The sequence below is a fragment of the Coregonus lavaretus genome (genome assembly GCF_964263955.1).
Source record: "Coregonus lavaretus genome assembly, chromosome: 11".
NCBI classification, from domain to species: Eukaryota; Metazoa; Chordata; class Actinopteri; order Salmoniformes; family Salmonidae; genus Coregonus; species Coregonus lavaretus.
Genome location: NC_139998.1, coordinates 6,779,805 through 6,802,291, shown reverse-complemented (window position 1 = coordinate 6,802,291; position 22,487 = coordinate 6,779,805). Strand labels below are relative to the sequence as shown.

The 22,487-nt window shown below is 40.9% G+C and overlaps 2 protein-coding genes and 1 pseudogene across 10 annotated transcripts in view; 1 reads left to right on the top strand and 2 right to left on the bottom strand.

Annotated features, from left to right (window-relative positions):
- Positions 1-5,115, top strand: part of LOC311137129 (dynamin-1-like protein) — a 40,277-nt gene extending 35,162 nt beyond the window's left edge. Inside the window, exons 12-19 of one of the 3 annotated variants that reach the window (XM_084171471.1) lie at positions 39-128; positions 244-336; positions 444-497; positions 767-838; positions 1,593-1,745; positions 2,363-2,472; positions 2,680-2,839; positions 2,926-5,114. In XM_084171471.1, the coding sequence (XP_084027597.1) occupies positions 39-128; positions 244-336; positions 444-497; positions 767-838; positions 1,593-1,745; positions 2,363-2,472; positions 2,680-2,839; positions 2,926-2,982 (789 nt within the window). In that variant the 3' untranslated portion in view covers positions 2,983-5,114. Of the gene's footprint in view, positions 1-38; positions 129-243; positions 337-443; positions 498-766; positions 839-1,592; positions 1,746-2,362; positions 2,473-2,679; positions 2,840-2,925 lie in introns of all 3 variants that reach the window. The other 2 variants (XM_084171469.1, XM_084171470.1) reach the window with 2 other exon arrangements.
- A 1,409-nt stretch (positions 5,116-6,524) lies between these two features.
- Positions 6,525-15,173, bottom strand: LOC311137059 (troponin T, cardiac muscle isoforms-like; annotated as a pseudogene). Its single transcript has 8 exons — positions 15,120-15,173; positions 14,769-14,885; positions 12,933-13,010; positions 12,713-12,825; positions 12,416-12,528; positions 12,122-12,212; positions 8,546-8,583; positions 6,525-6,564 (listed from the first exon to the last, which is right to left on the bottom strand). The product of its transcript is annotated as a troponin T, cardiac muscle isoforms-like (transcript).
- A 4,761-nt stretch (positions 15,174-19,934) lies between these two features.
- The window catches only part of LOC311137055 (non-muscle caldesmon-like), a 55,145-nt gene continuing 52,592 nt past the window's right edge, over positions 19,935-22,487 (bottom strand). For 4 of the 6 annotated variants that reach the window (XM_084171374.1, XM_084171373.1, XM_084171376.1 and 1 more), the window contains one exon: positions 19,935-21,741. In XM_084171374.1, the coding sequence (XP_084027500.1) occupies positions 21,725-21,741 (17 nt within the window). In that variant the 3' untranslated portion in view covers positions 19,935-21,724. The remainder of the gene's footprint in view (positions 21,742-22,487) is intronic. The other 2 variants (XM_084171375.1, XM_084171377.1) reach the window with 1 other exon arrangement.

Sequence of the window (22,487 nt, the reverse complement as noted above, 5' to 3'; positions counted from 1 at the left end):
CAGTCACTGATGAGTGTTGTATCTCTCTCTCTCTCCAGGAGCTGTTGAGGTTTCCAAAGCTCCATGATGCCATAGTAGAAGTGGTCACGTCCCTCCTCAGGAAACGGTTACCGGTCACCAATGAGATGGTGAGCATTTTTTGGGTTACACTTAACATTCATCAGTAATCCATTTTAAATGCTATCTGCTCCACTTGTAGTATGTTTGCTTATCTTTAGTGTACTAATTCCAACTCCTCCTCAGGTTCACAACCTGGTGGCCATAGAGTTGGCCTATATTAACACCAAGCACCCTGACTTTGCTGATGCCTGTGGCCTCATGAACAACAACATAGAGGTAAGAAACGTTCACAGCTTTAGAAATAGCTTTATTCTGTATTTTCTAACTTTCTTAAATAGTACATGAAGTGTTGTAATTAATTAGTAGTAATGGTTATCTCCTAGGAACAAAGACGCAACAGAATGAGAGAGCTTCCCTCTTCAGTTCCCAGGGAAAAGGTAGCATAACACACTCAAGACTCTCCCTCTTTCAATGTGCTTTTGATTTGTTTAATTGCTACAAAAACTGTTTCTTTACTGCTCCAAGTGAAGATCTCGACCTTTTACAGCAGAGATATAAGCCATATGCTGTTTTTTCCACACCAGACTGTCGCAGCTCATTCAGTAAGGTTTTTCTTCCGTTGCTATGCTTTTTAGGTTCCTATTTCGAACTCTGTCCACTCTTCCTTCTCTCTGCTCTCTCTTTCTCTCTGTCCCTCTCTCTCTAGTCCTTTAAGGGCCCAGGAGGTCAGTCTCTCTCCCCCACTGAGCTTCCTCCCCCCGAGGGAGAGGGACCCAAGGTGTGTCACTGACCCTCCCAATGCCTGCACGGCCCTGCCTGCATCCTACCTCAACCAGGATTGGGGTCAATTCCATTTCAGTTCAGGAAGTTAACTAAAATTCCTGTTTTCATTAGTTCCTTAAAATGTCAGTTCATTTCATGAATTGACTGAATTGCAATGGACTTTCCACCGACCCACCCCCACCCTCATACTCCCCTCTGCAACCCTGTAGACGATCCTACTTTGTGTAGGCTGCTATTCTGAATTCCCCTTATCTGTTCCCTTTCAATGTCCCACATATATGTATTTTAATAAATTGATGAGCCCCCACCCGAACTAACTCCACCCCCTGGGGATGAACTTTGACTCTGTCATTACATTTCCCATCTAACACCTCTTGCTTGACCTGTGCTTCTGTACAGTGGAAGGGTCCTGGAGTGAAATCTTTGTACAATATGACCCTGCCACTGTCAGAATGGCGATTTTAATCCAAAAAGTCAGTATATGCATCTACAGACATGACTGAATAGTCTGTAGATGTTACATCATACAAGCCTAGGTGATGTAATAGCCATGACAGAAGCATGCTCCATCTTTGGGAATAAATTGTAACGAGCATATCGATTGTTGCTGTCAACAGTTCTCTCTTGTAAAATAGATTTTTAATCTCAGGGAGACAACTGTATGAATAAAGGATGAATCAATAAAAATGAATAAACCACTAGACATGATCTCTAAACATTCTGTCTGTGTCTATTGCCTGTGTTTCCAGACAGCAGGTGGGGGTCCCCAGGGGGACCAGGATGGAGGGACAGGGAACTGGAGGGGCATGCTGAAGGAGGGGATGGGTGGAGATAAGTCCATGCTCCAGACCTCCAACCCTGCCAGCCCTCAGAGGGGCCACGCTGTCAACCTGCTGGATGTGGTGAGTAATCTATGCTAGTCAGATACTCGGTCCCAATTCTATCACTAAACCGTTGATGTTTGCAGAACTGTGATCTTGGTTAACCCAGAACTAAAGTCTCACGTAGTTGGTCAGCTGCTCGATTTAAGTTCTGGGTCCAACACGTGTTAAGAGAAGGGATGAAGAGATGCTAGAATGAGGAGCGGAACCCTCTCTATTTGCAAATTATGGGCCGAATGTCTCCTCCCCGTCCGAAAATCGAAAGATGCCAAAACCTGCGAAATCATGATTTCACCAAATAACCAGTGACGAAAAACACAAACTACTGCTGCTCTTTATCCTATGCATTCCATTCCTTACCGACAGATTCTAGAATACCAGTTATGTTGACGTAGATCTGTCCACAAGAGATGAGCAGAACTGTGAAGTGTAAGCAATTCATATTGTGGAAACTTCCCACTACACTGCTTATGCCTATCCAGCGCCTTCAGATTTGCAAACATTGAAGGGTTAGGGCAAACATTGAATGGGACTAACTACTGCTCGAAGTCAAAACAAGTTCCATACCACCACATGTTAATGACTTCTGAGATGTAGCATGTCAGTGATTGGTCTGTTTGACTCTGTGTATCCCCCAGCCTGTTCCCGTTTCCAGGAAGCTGTCGTCCCGAGAGCAGAGGGACTGTGAGGTCATCGAGAGGCTCATCAAGTCCTACTTCCTCATCGTCAGGAAAAACATCCAGGACAGGTATGGCGCTTCTCTGCTTTACTTGCTGTTGTTAGACTCCCTCTCCTGTGGCTTCTGTAAGATTTCTCTCTGTGTTTCATTCTCCTTTCTATTTGGTTCCATCTCGTTTGCTTACAAATCATCTGTTGTCTCCTCCTCTTCACCTCTTTTTTTTCCCCCATTCACCTTTTCCATACGTCGCTCTCCCTTTGCACTCCCTCCCTGCAGTGTGCCCAAGGCAGTGATGCACTTCTTAGTGAACCATGTGAAAGACAGCCTGCAGAGTGAGCTGGTGGGCCAGCTGTATAAGGCAGGGCTGTTGGATGACCTGCTCACTGAGTCTGAAGACATGGCCCAGAGACGCAATGAGGCTGCAGACATGCTCAAGGTAGTGTGTATGTGTGTGTGTGTGTGCGCACATACTATTTGTATCTATATGAATGTTTTGACCCCCTTTCCACCCTGTGTCCACAGGCCTTGCAGAAAGCCAGTCAGGTGATTGCTGAAATCAGAGAAACACACCTGTGGTGAGGGCCTCTACCTCCCACATGGACACTATGCCCTAAACCCTTCCCCCTAAGCCCTATTCTCTCAAACCTACCTGGACTGCAGAGACGGCCAACTTGAAAATGCACTGGTGTCAATTTGTGTTTTATAGCGTCTCTATTATCAGTGCACTTGCACACTCCCTGTCTTGGATTTAAAGCATTCGATTAGTGTAAGCATTGGCAGGAGGGAGCTTCCCCCATTGTTAATTCCATGACAGGGAGTGTAGAAGTGCACACTTCTGGAGAAGAGTGGAGAATCGGGAGGTACATTTTGAATATAGTTTTATGATGTACAGTTGAAGTCGGACGTTTACATACACCTTCGCCAAATACATTTCAACTCAGTTTTTTCACAATTCCTGACATTTAATCCTAGTAAAAATTCCCTGTCTTAGGTCAGTTAGGATCACCACTTTATTTTAAGAATGTGAAATGTCAGAATAATAGTAGAGATAATTATTTATTTCAGCTTTTCTTTCTTTCATCACATTCCCAGTGGGTCAGAAGTTTACATACACTCAATTAGTATTTGGTAGCATTGTCTTTAAATTGTTTAACTTGGGTCAAACGTTTCGGGTAGCCTTCCACAAGCTTCCCACAATAAGTTGGGTGAATTTCGGCCAATTCCTCCTGACAGAGCTGGTGTAACTGAGTCAGGTTTGTAGGCCTCCTTGCTCGCACACCCTTTTTCAGTTCTGCCCACAGATATTCTATAGGATTGAGGTCAGGGCTTTGTGATGGCCACTCCAATACCTTCACTTTGTTGCCCTTAAGCCATTTTGCCACAACTTTGGAAGAATGCTTGGGGTCATTGTCCATTTGGAAGACCCATTTGCGACCAAGCTTGAACTTCCTGACTGATATCTTGAGATGTTGCTTCAATATATCCACATAATTTTCCTTCCTCATGATGCAATCTATTTTGTGAAGTGCACCAGTCCCTCCTGCAGAAAAGCACCCCCACAGCATGATGCTGCCACCCCCGTGCTTCACGGTTGGGATGGTGTTCTTCGGCTTGCAAGCATCCCCCTTTTTCCTCCAAACATAACGATGGTCATTATGGCCAAACAGTTCTATTTTTGTTTCATCAGACCAGAGGACATTTCTCCAAAAAGTATGATCTTTGTCCCCATGTGCAGTTGCAAACCGTAGTCTGGCTTTTTTATGGTGGTTTTGGAGCAGTGACTTCTTCCTTGCTGAGTGTCCTTTCAGGTTATGTAAATATAGGACTCGTTTTACTGTGGATAGAGATACTTTGTACCTGTTTCCTCCAGCATCTTCACAAGGTCCTTTGCTGTTGTTCTGGGATTGATTTGCACTTTTTGCACCAAGTACGTTCATCTCTAGGAGACAGAACGCGTCTCCTTCTTGAGCGGTATGACTGCTGCGTTGTCCCATGGTGTTTATACTTGCATACTATTGTTTGTACAAATGAATGTGGTACCTTCAGGTGTTTGGAAATTGCTCCCATGGATGAACCAGACTTGTGGAGGTCTTGGCTGATTTCTTTTGATTTTCCCATGATGTCAAGCAAAGAGGCACTGAGTTTGAAGGTAGGCCTTGAAATACATCCACAGGTACACCTCCAATTGACTCAAATTATGTCAATTAGCCTATCAGAAGCTTCTAAAGCCATGACATCATTTTCTGGAATTTTCCAAGCTGTTTAAAGGCACAGTCAACTTAGTGTATGTAAACTTCTGACCCACTGGAATTGTGATACAGTGAATTATAAGTGAAATAATCTGTTTGTAAACAATTGTTGGAAAAATTACTTGTCATGCACAAAGTAGATGTCCTAACCGACTTGCCAAAACTATAGTTTGTTATAGAAAAATGGTGGAGTGGTTGAAAAACTAGTTTTAATGACTCCAACCTAAGTGTATGTAAACTTCCGACTTCAACTGTATTATACAGACTTGAACTACACGAAGGGCAGTACATACGTCTTTGCCTGCACCACACACAAAACACACACACACAGGAGCGCTCCTGTCCAAATGATATCTTTCATATGTAAGTACAGTATATATCATGTAAGGTGTGAGGCATACCTAATGAAGAATGTTTGTCCCTAAATGTAGAGTTAAAATAAAGCTAGAAATGGCAAACCGTATATATGTTTACTGTAGTCTCTGGCTTGCTGGATGCTGCGTTTTAAATGCTGTCTGTTTGATCATGGTTACCTATCTAGTGTCTCTCTGCTACTGTTGAAAATGTCATGCAGTTCTTGACACACTCAAACCAGTGTGCCTGGCACCTACCATACCCGGTTCAAAGGCACTTCAATCTTTTGTCTTCCCATACACCCTCTGAACGGCACACACACAATCCATGTCTCAGCTTAAAAATCCTTCTTTAACCTGTCACCTTCCCTTCATCCACACTAATTGAAGTGTATTTAACAAGTGACATCAATAAGGGATCATAGCTTTCATTTGGTCAGTCTTTGTAATGAACAGAGCAGGTGTTCCTAATGTTCTGTACACTGTGTGTGGTAAAACACCAGCTGGTAGAGACACATTACATTTCTTGTTAAAGAGATTCTCTGGTACTTTTGTATACTTTTTAGCCAGTAGTTCTGAAAGTAGCACTAATGAGCCAAAAGTGGTCCCCCAAAAATTGCGTACTACGTAGAGCTGGGCAGTATGGACAAAAAAGGTCAATGTTGTGATAAATTGCCTGAATTGATGCAATAACGATAAATAGAATGATATGTTTATAGCAATGTGCACAAGTTTTTTTTTTTTTTGTTATCCTTTAAACTTCTAGTTTGTTGCAGCCATCAATTGTCCCATTAACAATCACCCATATTGGTAAACTTATTTCATTTCAAACATGACATTTATCTAGTATAGGCTACTTAATTAACAATATCAGCAAAAGGCCTGCGATAAGTGATCGGTATGGTCGGAGTCGTTCATTTTTGCTTTATCGTCCCAGCTCTAGTACAATTTCACCACATCATTGCTCTCTCTCTCTCTCTCTCTCTCTCTCTCTCTCTCTCTGCTGTGTCCACTGAGCCGTTGGCACCCAACAACCTCATTGGATAACGCTGGGCAGGCCTCTTGCCAGCTAGAAATCTAATTGCTGCAGGGCTGGCCCACGTGGGGGGAAATGGTGTGGCACATCTTTAAGAAAGTTGCTTTCAAACTAGGGATTTCGTGGCTAATTGAGGTAAGACATCTATGAGCAGAATGACTGTATGAACTACACATTGACACATCCAGCCCAAAGCGGGAGGTTTAAAAAAATACTTTCTTAGTCGCCGAAGTACCTGAGCATGTCTTTAAAACTAAATGTCAGTACAGAGCTAAATTGTGTGACAAAGCTTCAATTGCAGTGACTGCTTTATACAGTATATTCAAAAAGGGATGCCAGTGTTGATTGACTCATTTATTGACTTGATACTTTGATATACAGTGATAGTCAGACGCTATGCCAGACACAACAACACAGATGAACACACATCATTGGCCGATCCCTGGCGTCGTCGTGGTTTCTCCGACTGTAGTGATTGCTCCCTTACCTCACCCGGCCCATCTTCTTGCCACGACCTTTGGTGCTGAAAGGGGCAGGAAAGGGTTAAAAAGCTTCATCTCGAGCCAGCCAGGCTTAGCAGGTAGTGAACCAGCTGGTGCCGGTGGATGTCTTTCAATTGCAGCAGTTTTGTTCATTCTAATTATCTACTGTACTCGTCACTCAGAAGTGTGCATTCGTTCACTCTCCCTCATTCAGGTAAAATCATTGGATTGGTGCAATCATGGCCAGTCCACTCCTTTTGAATCTGTGAGGGGTAGTGTTTGAGTGCACACTTTGGGACGGTATCTGTGGTCCACTTACAACTTGTGTGAATGAGTTTAATGGTTTCAGTCAGATGTCAAGTTCATTCCATCAGTGCAATCAATCAGGTGAAATACAGGGTTTTATTTATTTAGGCTTGTTTTTTTGTTTTTTATAATAATGGGGAATGGTTTTATTCTGCAATTTCAGACCACACCATGTCAGGTTTTCTCCTTTTAAAATGAATAGGAGCTATCATGCATAGTGCATAGATGCCACATACAGTGCAGACATACACATATGCGGCGTAAACAATGGATATGAATGGTGAAATTATCAGGGGTTGGCAAGCTATAGTTGTTCAGCTATATGCTTTGACAGACAAGTGTAGGGCGTGAGCTGCAACTAAAATTCTGTGGGTGGGCAGAGAGAATATAGAAGGGGGAGGCTTGGTTTGAAGCGCTGGGCATCTTGCTATGACGTGCATTATCTGAATTAGGCCCACAGAATTATACCTACGGAGGAGCGGCTTCCAAGAGTTGGCTTAACGTTGGACCAGAGCAAACGTTGGCTAGCTAACAAGCTTACGTGTGCAGAGCGACACCAGAATTAAAATAAAAACACGTCTTACCTTTTTGTAATTAATAAATGCAATGTGAAACGTGATAACTGTAGTATCTTTAACTAGCAATGAAAAAGTTAATCCATTCTTCTCATTTCTGAATCATGCATGTAACATCAGTAGCCTATGCTTCAGAGGGGGAGGGGCATGTAGCCTACACATGCACACACACTGCAAATATTTTCAGCTGGCAGGCAGACGCTGGATTAAGTTTCTGAGTGACAGAGTAAGGGCTTTGCATAGGTGCTTTGTTGCAAAAAATGGTTTATCCCAGAACATAAAATAATGTTTTTAACCAGTTCCCATGCTTTTAAAATAACGGTTATGTTCCGGAACAGTATAAATTACTTTCCTTCCCAGTTCTGATTCTGTTCCTCTAAAAATTTCATTATTTTCAGTTCTGTTTCAGCCACGATTTCTGCGTTATTGTATAATTGGGGATTGATGGATAGTGAATGACCTGTTCAAATAAATGATTGTTCCACTGTTAAAGGACTGATGTTCTTCATTGTGACCATTTACTTGGCTCATCGCGCTCTAGCGACTCCTTGTGGTGGGCAGGGTGCCTGCAGGCTGACCTCGGTCATCAGGTGAACAGTGTTTCCTCCAACACATTGGTGCTTCTGGGTTAAATGGGCGGGTGTTAAGAAGTTCAGTTTGTTGGGTCATGTTTAAGAGGGCTCGTGATTCGACCTTTGCCTCCCGAGCCCGTTGGGGAGTTGCAGTGATGAGACAAGATTGAAAAAGGTGGTAAAATACAAAATATATATATACAGTACCAGTCAAAAGTTTGGACACACCTACTCATTCCATGGTTTTTCTTTATTTTTTCTATTTTTCTATGAAGCTGGTTGAGATAATGCCAAGAGTGTGCAAAGCTGTCATCAAGGCAAAGGGTGGCTACTTTGAAGAATCTCAAATATAAAATATATTTTGATTTGTTTAACACTTTTTTTGGTTACTACATGATTCCATGTGTGTTATTTCATAGTTTTGATGTCTTCACTATTATTCTACAATGTAGAAAATAGTAAAAATAAAGAAAAACCCTGGAATGAGTAGGTGTGTCCAAACTTTTGACTGGTACTGTATATATATATTTTTAAAGAAGTCCAAAATCCTGAACCTCAGTGTTACTTACCTCTGGTGGTCCTGGACCCGAGCGAGAAGCTGGTTAATCTGTAAGGACACATACTGTAAATCTGGCTATAAGCATTTAAACACAACTTTTATTTACTGTTTAAACCTGTACAAGTGGACTCCATCAGAGAGGTGGAGAGGAGAGGAACCCAGGAACCTGATGATACTATAGAATAATTCACCTGTTGTTCACCTGTTCAGTGTACTGTAGGTCACCTCTGATGTACCCACTGCCCGGGCCCTCTCACATTGTGTAAATATTGACTGTCCAAATTTCTACTTCGATAATTTCTACATTGAGAAGCTTGGTATGGTCTGTCTTATTTTTCATGATCTGAAAATCAAAAGTGATCCTGGATCAGCACTCATAGTCTTGGATACTTTGTAAATATGGCCCAGAAGTATGCAGCATATAAAGAGGATGGGTGAAGTGATGGTGAATAACCCAGTTACCAGTATATCCCTGGGTTAGTTATGTCTAAGAAGGCTAAAAAGGAATGATGGAATTCCTGATTGACCATACTGCCATGGCTATATACTGAAAGAATAAACTGTAAGAGACCTTTCCTTGTGGTGCAGAGGTTAAAAGACCTGGCTTGGGAACCAAACATTGCAGGTTTAAACCCCCATGTGTAGATTGTCAACATATAAAGTGTAAAAAATATTAAGTTTGCTTTCTTATGCTGTAAGGAGCTACACATTTGCATGCTGAGAATGTTGTGGTAATATTAGGTCAAACTTAAATATAACATTTTCTAAATGTTCTTGAAATGTTCTGAAGACCTCCAAGACAAGTTAATATGTATATTGCGTGAACATCAATGGAACATTATGTTAGACCTACATAAAACAAATATGCTAAGAACGTCATAAAAAACAGACTTACAGTGAGGGTAAAAAGTATTTGATCCCCTGCTGATTTTGTACGTTTGCCCACTGACAAAGACATGATCAGTCTATAATTTTAATGGTAGGTTTATTTGAACAGTGAGAGACAGAATGACAACAAAAAAATCCCGAAAAACACATGTCAAAAATGTTATAAATTGATTTGCATTTTAATGAGGGAAATAAGTATTTGACCCCTCTGCAAAACATGACTTAGTACTTGGTGGCAAAACCCTTGTTGGCAATCACAGAGGTCAGACGTTTCTTGTAGTTGGCCACCAGGTTTGCACACATCTCAGGAGGGATTTTGTCCCACTCCTCTTTGCAGATCTTCTCCAAGTCATTAAGGTTTCGAGGCTGACGTTTGGCAACTCGAACCTTCAGCTCCCTCCACAGATTTTCTATGGGATTAAGGTCTGGAGACTGGCTAGGCCACTCCAGGACCTTAATGTGCTTCTTCTTGAGCCACTCCTTTGTTGCCTTGGCTGTATGTTTTGGGTCATTGTCATGCTGGAATACCCATCCACGACCCATTTTCAATGCCCTGGCTGAGGGAAGGAGGTTCTCACCCAAGATTTGACGGTACATGGCCCCGTCCATCATCCCTTTGATGCGGTGAAGTTGTCCTGTCACCTTAGCAGAAAAACACCCCCAAAGCATAATGTTTCCACCTCCATGTTTGATGGTGGGGATGGTGTTCTTGGGATCATAGGCAGCATTCCTCCTCCTCCAAACACGGCGAGTTGAGTTGATGCCAAAGAGCTCGATTTTGGTCTCATCTGACCAACACTTTCACCCAGTTCTCCTATGAATCATTCAGATGTTCATTGGCAAACTTCAGACGGACCTGTATATGTGCTTTCTTGAGCAGGGGGACCTTGTGGGCGCTGCAGGATTTCAGTCCTTCAAGGCGTAGTGTGTTACCAATTGTTTTCTTGGTGACTATGGTCCCAGCTGCCTTGAGATCATTGACAAGATCCTCCCATGTAGTTCTGGGCTGCTTCCTCACCGTTCTCATGATCATTGCAACTCCACAAGGTGAGATCTTGTATGGAGCCCCAGGCCTAGGGAGATTGACAGTTATTTTGTGTTTCTTCCATTTGCGAATAATCGCACCAACTGTTGTCACCTTCTCACCAAGCTGCTTGGCGATGGTCTTGTAGCCCATTCCAACCTTGTGTAGGTCTACAATCTTGTCCCTGACATCCTTGGAGAGCTCTTTGGTCTTGGCCATGGTGGAGAGTTTGGAATCTGATTGATTGATTGCTTCTGTGGACAGGTGTCTTTTATACAGGTAACAAACAGATTAGGAGCACTCCCTTTAAGAGTGTGCTCCTAATCTCAGCTCGTTACCTGTATAAAAGACACCTGGGAGCCAGAAATCTTTCTTATTGAGAGGGGGTCAAATACTTATTTCCCTCATTAAAATGCAAATCAATTTATAACATTTTTGACATGCCTTTTTCTGGATTTGTTTGTTGTTATTCTGTCTCTCACTGTTCAAATAAACCTACCATTAAAATTATAGACTGATCATTTCTTTGTCAGTGGGCAAACAACAAAAATCAGCAGGGGATCAAATACTTTTTTCCCTCACTGTATTTGGAGATTGTGGAACATTGTGCAACATTGTGGGAATGTTCTGTGCAACCTTTGTGAATATCACAAGAATATTCTTGCAACATTAAGGGAATGTCCTGTGCAACCTAACTTAAACATTGTATGAATGTCATCACAACTGAGCATATTTTGTGTTTTGGAAACCTATCTCTTGTAATGTATCAATGTATCCCACAACCTAATTAAATGTTCTGGGAACCTTTAAAGAACTCAAAGGCTGTTCTGTCAACATTCTTGCAACATCAAACAAATGCTTGGTGCACCCTAATACAAACATTATCTGAATGTCAGCACAACTGGACAGTTTTAGTGTTTTGGGAACCTGTCTCTTGTCATATCCCCACAATGTTGCCACAACCTAAAGACGTGTTAGGAACTTTTAAAGAACATAAAAAAATGTGTTCTGGGAACGTTCCTGCAACATCAGGTTAATGTTTTTTGAAACATTGTATAATCATCCACACAACTGGACAGTTTTTGTGTTTTGGGAACATATATTTTGTGATGTCCCCACAATGTTCCCCCCAGACTGTTCCCAGAACACATTTTTTATGTTCTTTAAAAGTTCCTAACACATTTCTTTAAAGAACAGACCAAATGTGTTCTGGGAACGTTCTTGTAAAATTAGGTGAATGTTTTATACAAACATTGTATAATCATCAGCATGACTGGACAGTTTTTGTGTTATGAGAACATTTGCCGCAACATAACGAATGTTCTGGGAACTTTCACAGAACCAATTTTGGTTTGCTGGGAAAACGTTACTTGTACATTGTGTTATTACTTTACCTGGAAATCTAATGAGAACTTTGGGGAATGTTCTGTGGTGGTTGTTACAGATGTTGTGCAGAACATTTTAGTGAATGTTAGGAGAATATTCAAAGGATATTTAATTTAAAACAGATACAAAAAATGTTATCATCCTAATGTTAGATAAAACCCTAACTAGAACTTAATGGGAATCTTAGATAATGTTGTGGGAATGTTTCCGGTTTGCTGAGTTATGTCATACTTCTCTTTCTTGAGTTTTTTTGTGTGTGTGTGTGTGTTTTAGGTAAAGGTGACTTACATTGTACTTCTGTTTCTTAAGTTTCTCACAGAGGTCAAACTTCTCAGCCTCCAGCTCCATCATCCACTGCCACATCTCATTGGCCTTCTCCCTGTAGGGCAACAGCCAATCAGAACAGTTGCTTTCTTGCTCTAAAGAACCGTTGATGTCTCACTGAAGAATCTACATCACTCGAACCATTCAGATAGTCATGTTCAGTCAAAAATTGAGAAAACATCAGACATATACAGTATAATAACACTGTCAGCTTTTCTGAGGGCAGGCAAATTAAAATTATGAACAACGGCATCATACTTGAGTTTGTCCTCATTCAGATGGTCGATGCTGAGAGGTTTCCTGCGGTCAGCAAGAATCTTCTTCTTCTTCTCCCTCTAGTTCTGTTTTTTGGCTCCTTTACGGTTTTCACTCTGGGCATTGAAAGATCAGAAATACAATTACTCTCAAAGAAATTTAAAAAATGTTGAGAATTTTGGGGGAGGAAATGTTCATTGCCCCACATTACTTGGATACCTCTGTTACACCATTATCCATGTCTTTATGTTAAAGGAAACATAGTATATTTGAGATGTTTTTGTACAATATCAAACTGACCTTCTGCTGGATGCCTCCATACTGTGGGGCATGTTAGTGAGAGCCTTCTTCTTCTTAGCATCATCATCATGCTTCCTACGTTGCTCTTCTGCCTCCTTCCTCTCTTTCTCCTCCTGCAGAGCATTAGGGAAGAAAAACCGATCAAGAGATCTTTCAAAGAAACTACATCCACAATATATTTCCCCTCTAAAATGTTTGAAAGAAGAGAGAAGGAACTTACAGCAACCCTGGCCTGCCTTTCCTTCTCCCTCTCCGCGCGAACCCTCTGCTGCTCTGCCCTCTCCGCACGGCGTTTCTCCTACACACACACACAGTAGTTACAGTGGGGAGAACAAGTATTTGATACACTGCCGATTTTGCAGGTTTTCCTACTTACAAAGCATGTAGATGTCTGTAATTTTTATCATAGGTACACTTCAACTGTGAGAGACGGAATCTAAAACAAAAATCCAGAAAATCACATTGTATGATTTTTAAGTAATTAATTTGCATTTTATTGCATGACATAAGTATTTGATCACCTACCAACCAGTAAGAATTCCGGCTCTCACAGACCTGTTAGTTTTTCTTTAAGAAGCCCTCCTGTTCTCCACTCATTACCTGTATTAACTGCACCTGTTTGAACTCGTTACCTGTATAAAAGACACATGTCCACACACTCAATCAAACAGACTCCAACCTCTCCACAATGGCAAAGACCAGAGAGCTGTGTAAGGACATCAGGGATAAAATTGTAGACCTGCACAAGGCTGGGATGGGCTACAGGACAATAGGCAAGCAGCTTGGTGAGAAGGCAACAACTGTTGGCGCAATTATTAGAAAATGGAAGAAGTTCAAGATGACGGTCAATCAACCTCAGTCTGGGGCTCCATGCAAGATCTCACCTTGTGGGGCATCAATGATCATGAGGAAGGTGAGGGTTCAGCCCAGAACTACACGGCAGGACCTGGTCAATGACCTGAAGAGAGCTGGGACCACAGTCTCAAAGAAAACCATTAGTAACACACTACGCCGTCATGGATTCAAATCCTGCAGCGCACGCAAGGTCCCCCTGCTCAAGCCAGCGCATGTCCAGGCCCGTCTGAAGTTTGCCAATGACCATCTGGATGATCCAGAGGAGGAATGGGAGAAGGTCATGTGGTCTGATGAGACAAAAATAGAGCTTTTTGGTCTAAACTCCACTCGCTGTGTTTGGAGGAAGAAGAAGGATGAGTACAACCCCAAGAACACCATCCCAACCGTGAAGCATGGAGGTGGAAACATCATTCTTTGGGGATGCTTTTCTGCAAAGGGGACAGGACGACTGCACCGTATTGAGGGGAGGATGGATGGGGCCATGTATCGCGAGATCTTGGCCAACAACCTCCTTCCCTCAGTAAAAGCATTGAATATGGGTTGTGGCTGGGTCTTCCAGCATGACAACGACCCGAAAACACACAGCCAGGGCAACTAAGGAGTGACTCCGTAAGAAGCATCTCAAGGTCCTGGAGTGGCCTAGCCAGTCTCCAGACCTGAACCCAATAGAAAGTCTTTGGAGGGAGCTGAAAGTCCGTACTGCCCAGCGACAGCCCCGAAACCTGAAGGAGCTGGAGAAGGTCTGTATGGAGGAGTGGGCCAAAATCCCTGCTGCAGTGTGTGCAAACCTGGTCAAGACCTACAGGAAATGTATGATCTCTGTAATTGCAAACAAAGGTTTCTGTACCAAATATTTAAGTTCTGCTTTTCTGATGTATCAAATACTTATGTCATGCAATAAAATGCAAATTAATTACTTAAAAATCATACAATGTGATTTTCTGGATTTTTGTTTTAGATTCCGTCTCTCACAGTTGAAGTGTACCTATGATAAAAATTACAGACCTCTACATGCTTTGTAAGTAGGAAAACCTGCAAAATCGGCAGTGTATCAAATACTTGTTCTCCCCACTGTAGGTGTTTTTTTGTTAGTTGCAATGTTTTTTGGGAACAGTGAATGCACTATATACATATAAATGTTATTATTATTTCATTTTATTTATATGGAAAGCACAGTCACATTCTAAAATGGCAGACTCACAATCCTGTTGACGAGGGAGATGAGCTCCTCTTCCTCCTTCTTCCTCTGGATGAAGTGAGACTCAATCAGAGACTGGAGCTCAGACAGGTCCTTCTCCTGACGTTTCCTGTGGATGTCCTGACCACCAGGAAGAAGAATCAGAATTCGTAATAAGAATTGCTTTGGTAAGACATTATATAATACACCATTTCACTAGATATACTTTATTCTTATAGGCTTCTGTCTTTTTATTGACTTTCGGTACCTCTCATTTGCTTACTATAACAGATGACAGCTGGAGGCAAGAGCAAATCTGTCACAAATGGTGAGTTTTCTTACCATGGTGTGTGTGTGTTGGATGGTTCAACTCACATCAAAATCCACTTTGTCACCATCAGCCATCTTTGGTGCAGAGAGGTTTTGCATGAACCTATGGAAATAAAAAATGTATGGAATATAATCTCAATTTGCACATTTCAGTAAACTTCAAATGTGATCCTTAAACACATATAATCTGTCATCTGTCAGGGGAAAAGAAAGAGAGGGTAACCCAGAAACGGAGACGTCCAGGTAGAAATGACTTCAACTGATGTGACCTGGAAAAACTTGCCACGAACAGAGTGAGATGGAGGACATTCTTCAACAGCCTATGCTCCTTATAGGAGCCAATGTCTTAAGAGTTTAATCAAGTAAGTCATACTATGTCAAATTGAAACTCATGATTTTGTGGTATATTAAAACTTACTTTGGTTTGGGCTTGGATCCATCTGTAATAAAAAAAAATGTGACTCTCTTAGCCTGATGATATCATACAAAAGGTTATAAGTATTATTAGAATGATTTCATGTTAACTGGGATAGAATAGTCCTTTAGTTTTACTGGACGGGGTCATAAAAGTATAATTATGTAATAAAATATACATTATATAGAGTTTCATTTGCATATACACTAGCCCTCAAGAAGCCAAGGGGGCATACCCAGCCCTAGAGTTCTTTGTTGAAGGTATGGACCACAGCTGGCTCCATGTGAACTGCAATCACAACCCTCTGTTTTAACATTTAGAAACGTTAATAATCCTCGCATGCTATACAGTTTTGGAAACCTCTGGAACATAACTTTCATATCAGCGAGAAAGAATCTTTCAGATACTAAAGATACACTTCCTGTACTCAGTTTAGCAAAGTTGCACATGGCTGTATTTTCTCACACCCTCCAGCCGAAGTAGGCTACAACACATCCTCTCACCTTACGCTTGCATTTCCATTGGACCATACTATTCTACATTTCCGCCTGGAATCAGGTGTTACTCAAAACACAGCCGGGTGCAACTAAGCTAAACTGTGTACAGTAAGTGTATCTTTTGTATTTTTAAAATAATTTATTGCGGATATGAAGGTTAAGTTCCAAATATTTCCAAAACCCTATCGCAAGCAAGGCGTATTAACGTTTAGAAAGAGCATTTGGGCAGCATCGGCGCATTTCCATCGGAAAATGAAACAGTACGTGTAATATGAAGGTTAAGTTCCAAATATTTCCAAAACCCTATCGCAAGCAAGGCGTATTCATGTTTAGAAAGAGTATTTGGGCAGAGTTGGGCAGCTGCAGCGCATTTCCCCCGGAAAATCGAACAGCTCGTGGAATGACCCAATACAATGCAATTTAAGTAATGATAAGGGCAACATACACTGAGTGTAGAAAACATTATAAACACCTTCCTAATATTGAGTTGCAGCATCCCACCCTCTGAATAGCACACATACACAATCCATGTCTCAATTGTCTCAAGCCTTAAAAATCCTTATTTAACTTCAAGTCTCCTCCCCTTCATCTACACTGATTGAAGTGGATTTAATAAGTGACATCAATGAGGGGGTCATAGCTTTTGCCTGGTCAGTCTATGTCATGGAAAAAGCATGTGTCCTTAATGTTTTCTACACTCAGTGTATACACCAGCAGTCAGTCTTTCCCAAAAACATTTTTGTACTATTCATTACAATAATTTGAGGAAAACCTCAATTTATCAACAGACTTTCAGACAAAGCCAAAATAAATCTTACCTTCTTCCTCCCTTCACAAAAGAAGTGGCATGAAAACAAAATACACATTTCATTAGTTTGATATAGCAGAAAAAAACGTTTTAATAATAAATAAATAAAACTTATGATACTCACTGCACTTCTTCTGTGTCTGACATTTTGTTTTATTTGAACCCTAAAATACAAAATACACCTTTACTTGAGTACCTAATATGGCTAGAAGAGTAACCAGGGATGTACTTTTCAGACCTGGCTAGTAGAAAATGTGCCAAACTAGGCTGCCGGCTAGTGACATTTTGTCTTTTCAAATATTGCGTGGCACAGATGTTGGTCTACTAGCCCGGCTGGCCAGTGCCTAAAATCCTTAAATTCCACCCCTGAGAGTAACCCATACCAGATTCAAACACATGGAATAACAAACTATTATAGTCTAGGCTACTATCATCACCTCCCATTATCACAGCACTCAATCTTCCTCTCGACATCTGATGTATTTGCTCTGGCTTGTTTACTTGCTCAGAGGACATTGTCAGTCTGATCAATTACTTAGCTCCTCTTAGAAGAGCACTATCTATATAACTAAATTGTATTTAATGAGGGCTTGATCCACACAACATTGCGCTCATCCATACTCCCTTCTATAGATACAAGGGGTCTACAGGTCATGATCTCTTCTGACCAGTAGAAAATGAAATAAACCTTATACTGAGTCTAAACTGGGATTGCAGCCAGGTACACTGTCTGCTTTAGGCACTAACAGGGCTGTCAGTTACGTACTTCAGGACAGGTGGGGAGTCCAAGACCCTTCACCACTCACGAAATTGTACCTCATGTCATGCCTATCCTATGGTGATGTCTAACTGCCTGCCAGAGCCCTGTCAGTGGCTTTAGAAACGTGGGTAATGCTTTATTTAAAAAGTACCTGCAGGACAACTTTATATGACGCATATAACATTCATAACCCATACATAAATCATTCACAAGCAGTACATAAGCATGCCATTATGAATTTGTTATGAACTCCTTATGTAGGTACCCTTCAAATAAAGTGTTACTGAAATGTATGAGGGCTATCCTCTCCCCCACTGCCTCCCCTCAATCCTAGAGACCAAATGGTCAAGCTAAGAACCATCAAAATGTATATCTACTCTAGCTGTGTCACATTGATTTATGATGAATTCCAAGGCAGTGTAAAGGTATGTCTGGATGTTAAGATATGTCAGTATGAAGTAATAGCCCTTACCTGAGCCCAAGGCAGAGAGGGAGAGACAGATACAGAGGCTGCAATTCCTTGGGGTTCAGAATCCAAACAGGTTTGTTTGGCCATCAAGGCTACGTAGTGTGGCCCTTCCTACTCATGTGATTGCATTGCCCTATGGTTGTTTAGATATTGTTAGAACCTTAGATAATGGCATTATATCTGAAGGCAGGCACACGCATACGTGCACGTACAGACACATAGGGTTTCATTGACCACATTCCTTTCCATGAAAAACGTTGAAGATCTCTTATAGCTTTTGTCCACCATTTGCCTGTTGAGAATGTCATTCATCCATTAAAACATTCACAAGCTATTGAAAAAAAACACAACATCACAAACAAAATTGACACATTCTTAGCTTTTTACATTTTATTGCTGTAGCAGGGACAATGAAAACCTTGAAACAAAACCTTCGAACAAGGCAGTCCATTACAATAGACATTAGGACTTACTTTACTTACAATATTCTCCATTACCTCAAGTTTCAAACAAAAAGGACCATTCACAGAGATCGATACCACCTCATACTCAGAATGCCAAAGTGAAACATCAGTGACTAAAGTACTGTATTTTAATTAGAGGCCTAGTACAGTATTGTATTTTGGTATACGTAAATCAATAAAGTAAACTGTATATAGACAGATGGGTTTTTACTTTTCCCCTCAACTTGCAATACTCAGCTAATGTTACTCTGTGGGAATATTTCCCATGGTGTTTCAAAATGATGCAAAGAATCCTATAAAAATAAAATACAATGGATTATTAGAAAATGTGGAGACAAAAGAAAGAGGACATTCTTAAGAATCCCCAGAACGTTTTACATACTTGGTTTTGAAATGATAGATGCAGTAACGAGGTCAATAGAACTCGACCAAAACAATGGAAATGCCATGGAAACGCATGGGGGAATGATGCCATGGGGGAAAGATCCGGAATCTCCTTATTGCCCCCAGCAAAATCTCCCTACATTTAGGCTATTGTTTATATGTGAATTTCACACTATGTTGAGGTGAAAATCGGAGTATAATGCTTGTATTGACGTCAACCCCAATACATGTTAATGTCATCGTCATCAATCAACTGCATTACAGTTAAAACCGACTTTGATTACCACCACCGATTTCTCTATGCTAGCTATGCTACCAGCTTATACGAATGGGAGTTAGCATTTAGCAGTCACTTCTTCTAAACCTGAAAAGGGACAACTTCTAAATGTTATGCTGTGAAAACAGACAAATATATCCAAATCGGACTTTAGTAACCACGTTGTGGGCCTGTTACAATACATATATCATGACAGATTTGACGAATATCCACTTTGTTAGATCAGATTTGTTGAATGTGCGCCAATCCGGCATCCTTCTTCTATCCCCCACAGACTGTTCCATTGAACTCTATACTGCATCTATGCCTCCTCATTGTTTAAAACTTTGGTCTAAAGCCTAGTCCCTTTGGTTTAGTTGTGAAAATCTTCATGGAACAATATGATATGACTCCTGTCTCTTTGGATGATTGTTCACTTTAGTCACACCTTTCCTGGATAGTCCTTAATTCCAATAGCCTTATTATACATTGAGACCTTTAAGCCCAACCAAGGAGTGATTAAGCCTCTGATAATCTTGCTACGGTCCTGGGCATTATTTCTCCAATGATTTTGAGGGGGTTAGTTTAGCAACCAGTGCTTATTGGTAAGTAAGTTGTAGTTCATGGTTTATGTCACCTGGAGAGCAGAGCCTTTCAATATACATGTATACGGTGTCCATATTAGGACAGCCTCCTTATGACTATGTGGCAGTCCGAATATGGACATCCGTAAACATTAAATATGTCAAGTATGTAGAGGCTCATCAGCCCAGATCCAGCTAAGCGGGAGAAAAACAACACCAAAGCATCAGTCAACGAAAAGTATATTTGGGAGGAAAAAACAGCTGTGATGCAATAATACTCATTTTGAAAATTTCCACAAATGGAATACAAAATGTGAACACATCTCAAAAAAGCTGTGATAGTGTATACTGCTAATTCATAACAAAAAACTACAATACCCCATACATACTGTATGACTGAATAATGTGAATATGCACTACGATGACACCATCACATCACCATTACACTGTGAGCAAAGATATTGAAGCGATGAGTGTGACAACATCTATCTATCTATCTATCCTGACATATAGGTAGTACGTGTATATGATCAGACTGCCAGCTAATGTCAACCTTATCCTACTGGAAGCTTTTCTTGAAAAATTAGAAGAAATAAAAATACAACAAAATTCAGTTCAGTATGGCTATTTGGACAGATACCTTATTCAATTCTTACTGTATCTCTTCAGAAGACGCATGATGTTTTGGATAACTTTTAAACAACTTTGAAAATATTTTTTAAGGTTTCTTATCTATTCTTTGAATTTCTTTTGTTTATCAAATAAATTAAGTTGAGCCCAAAAGGGTGGGGATACAATATTTTTCATTACACTAATATAAATTATTTCCTACAAAAACGTGGTTGATTAAATTTCATTTTCACAGCATAAATTCTATGAGGACGTACAAGGGATTGTGCAAAGGCTGGAGGGGTTGGAACCGGTTCAGGGAACAGAACCAAAAAACGGAAAATAATGACATTTTTCGATGAACAGAATCAGAACCGGGAATTAAAGTGATCTACAGTATACTGTTCTGGAACAGAACCATTATTTTAAAAGCATGGGAACTGGTTAATAACGTTATTTTACGTTCTGGGGAATTTTTTCCAGTCCCACAAAAAAACACAACAAAGCACCTATGCAAAGCCCACACTCTGTCACTCAGAAACTTATTCCAGTGTCTGCCTGCCAGCTGAAAATCTTTGCCAGTGTTTGTGTGTGTGTAGGCTACCTGCCCCTCCGCCTCTGAAGCATAGGCTACTGTAGCCTACTGATGTTACAAGCGTGATTCAGAAATTAGGGAGAGAGATTTTTTACTAGAGAAGAATGGATTAACTTTTTCATTGCTAGTTAAGGATACTATAGTTATCACGATTCACATTGGATTTATTAAAAACAAAAAGGTAAGACGTGTTTTCATTTTAATACTGGTGCCGTGCACACACAAGCTTGTTAGCTAGCTAACTAGCTCTGGTCCAACGTTAAGCCAACTCTCGGAAGTTCAAAGACATTCAAAGTTCCTTCATAGAAGCCCCTCCTCCGTAGGTATAATTCTGTGGGTCTAATTCAGATAATGCATGTCATAACAAGATGCCCAGCACTTCAAGCCAAGCCTCCTCCTCTCCCTCTCTCGCTCTCTACCCACCCGCAACATTTCAGTCGCATCTCGCCCTACACTTGTCTGTCCAATGCATGTAAACAACTATAGCTTGCCCGCTCCATAGCAAGCTGTTCTATCTGCACTGATTGGTGAAGTAATGTATAAAAATTGATTTCAGAGGTTTAAAAAGTAACAGAAAGGAACACTATAAACCATTACTTTTGGGGGAACCGGTTCAGAACTTTATTTTGCTGGTCGGAACAGTGGAACGGAACAAAAAAAATAATGGTTCTGTTCAGAACTAAAATATTGGAAAATAATTTCGGTTCCAACCCCTGCAAGGCTGTTATGGAGATATTTTTGGTTATGAATAGTAGAGTATTTTATTTCATCCGTTTGGGCTTCTTCCTCAGGGTTTTTACTTTGGATCATTAGCGTCCCACACCTGCTGAGAGAGATAAGGGGGAAAAGATAATTAGTCCTGAGGAAAAGTCACAAGTCGCAAAATGTCACAAACAAAAAGTCGCAAAAAGTGGCAAAACTATGCAAGGAAACAGAGAACAACGAGTACAGACAAACACTTAAAAATGTTAGAATCACTTTAAAATAATGTAGTAAAGTATAATTCTACTTCTAAGTGAGTCTCACTTACTCAATTCTAACTCCCAGAGAGAATTATGTATCCACTCCTTCAGAATATGCCATAGCTTATCAAACTTTATTAGGTGTTAATAGAGACACTGATTGATTAACGAGTAATCTAATGTTAGAGCTGTTCATCAAAATGTTTGTGTGTGTTCAAGTACAGTGAAGTGTGTGTGTGTTTGCGTACAAGCGTGCATATGTGCGCACACGTGTGTTAGTGTATGTTTGTGTGTTTGTGTGTGTGTGTGTGTGTGCAGCTGTGTATATCAGACCCAGTAAGTGCTACCTCTGTTGACACATATTCTGAGGTCCCTGCAGTGACACTAGTTTGAGTGATTGATAGCTCTAACAATGTCATTTGCCCTTCAATTCATTCCCAGGGGGCTATTTCAGCTGAAGAACTGGGAAGGTTGCAAGGGTGGGGGCACTAGATAGGGTGACACCCAAGAGAGTGCGACAGCTTTTCCTTTCCCCCAGGGTCTGACTCAGACAGTGGGTGTTTGAGGTCCTGAGCGGGATATCCCTAGTTTGGGTTAGACTGGGCTGAGG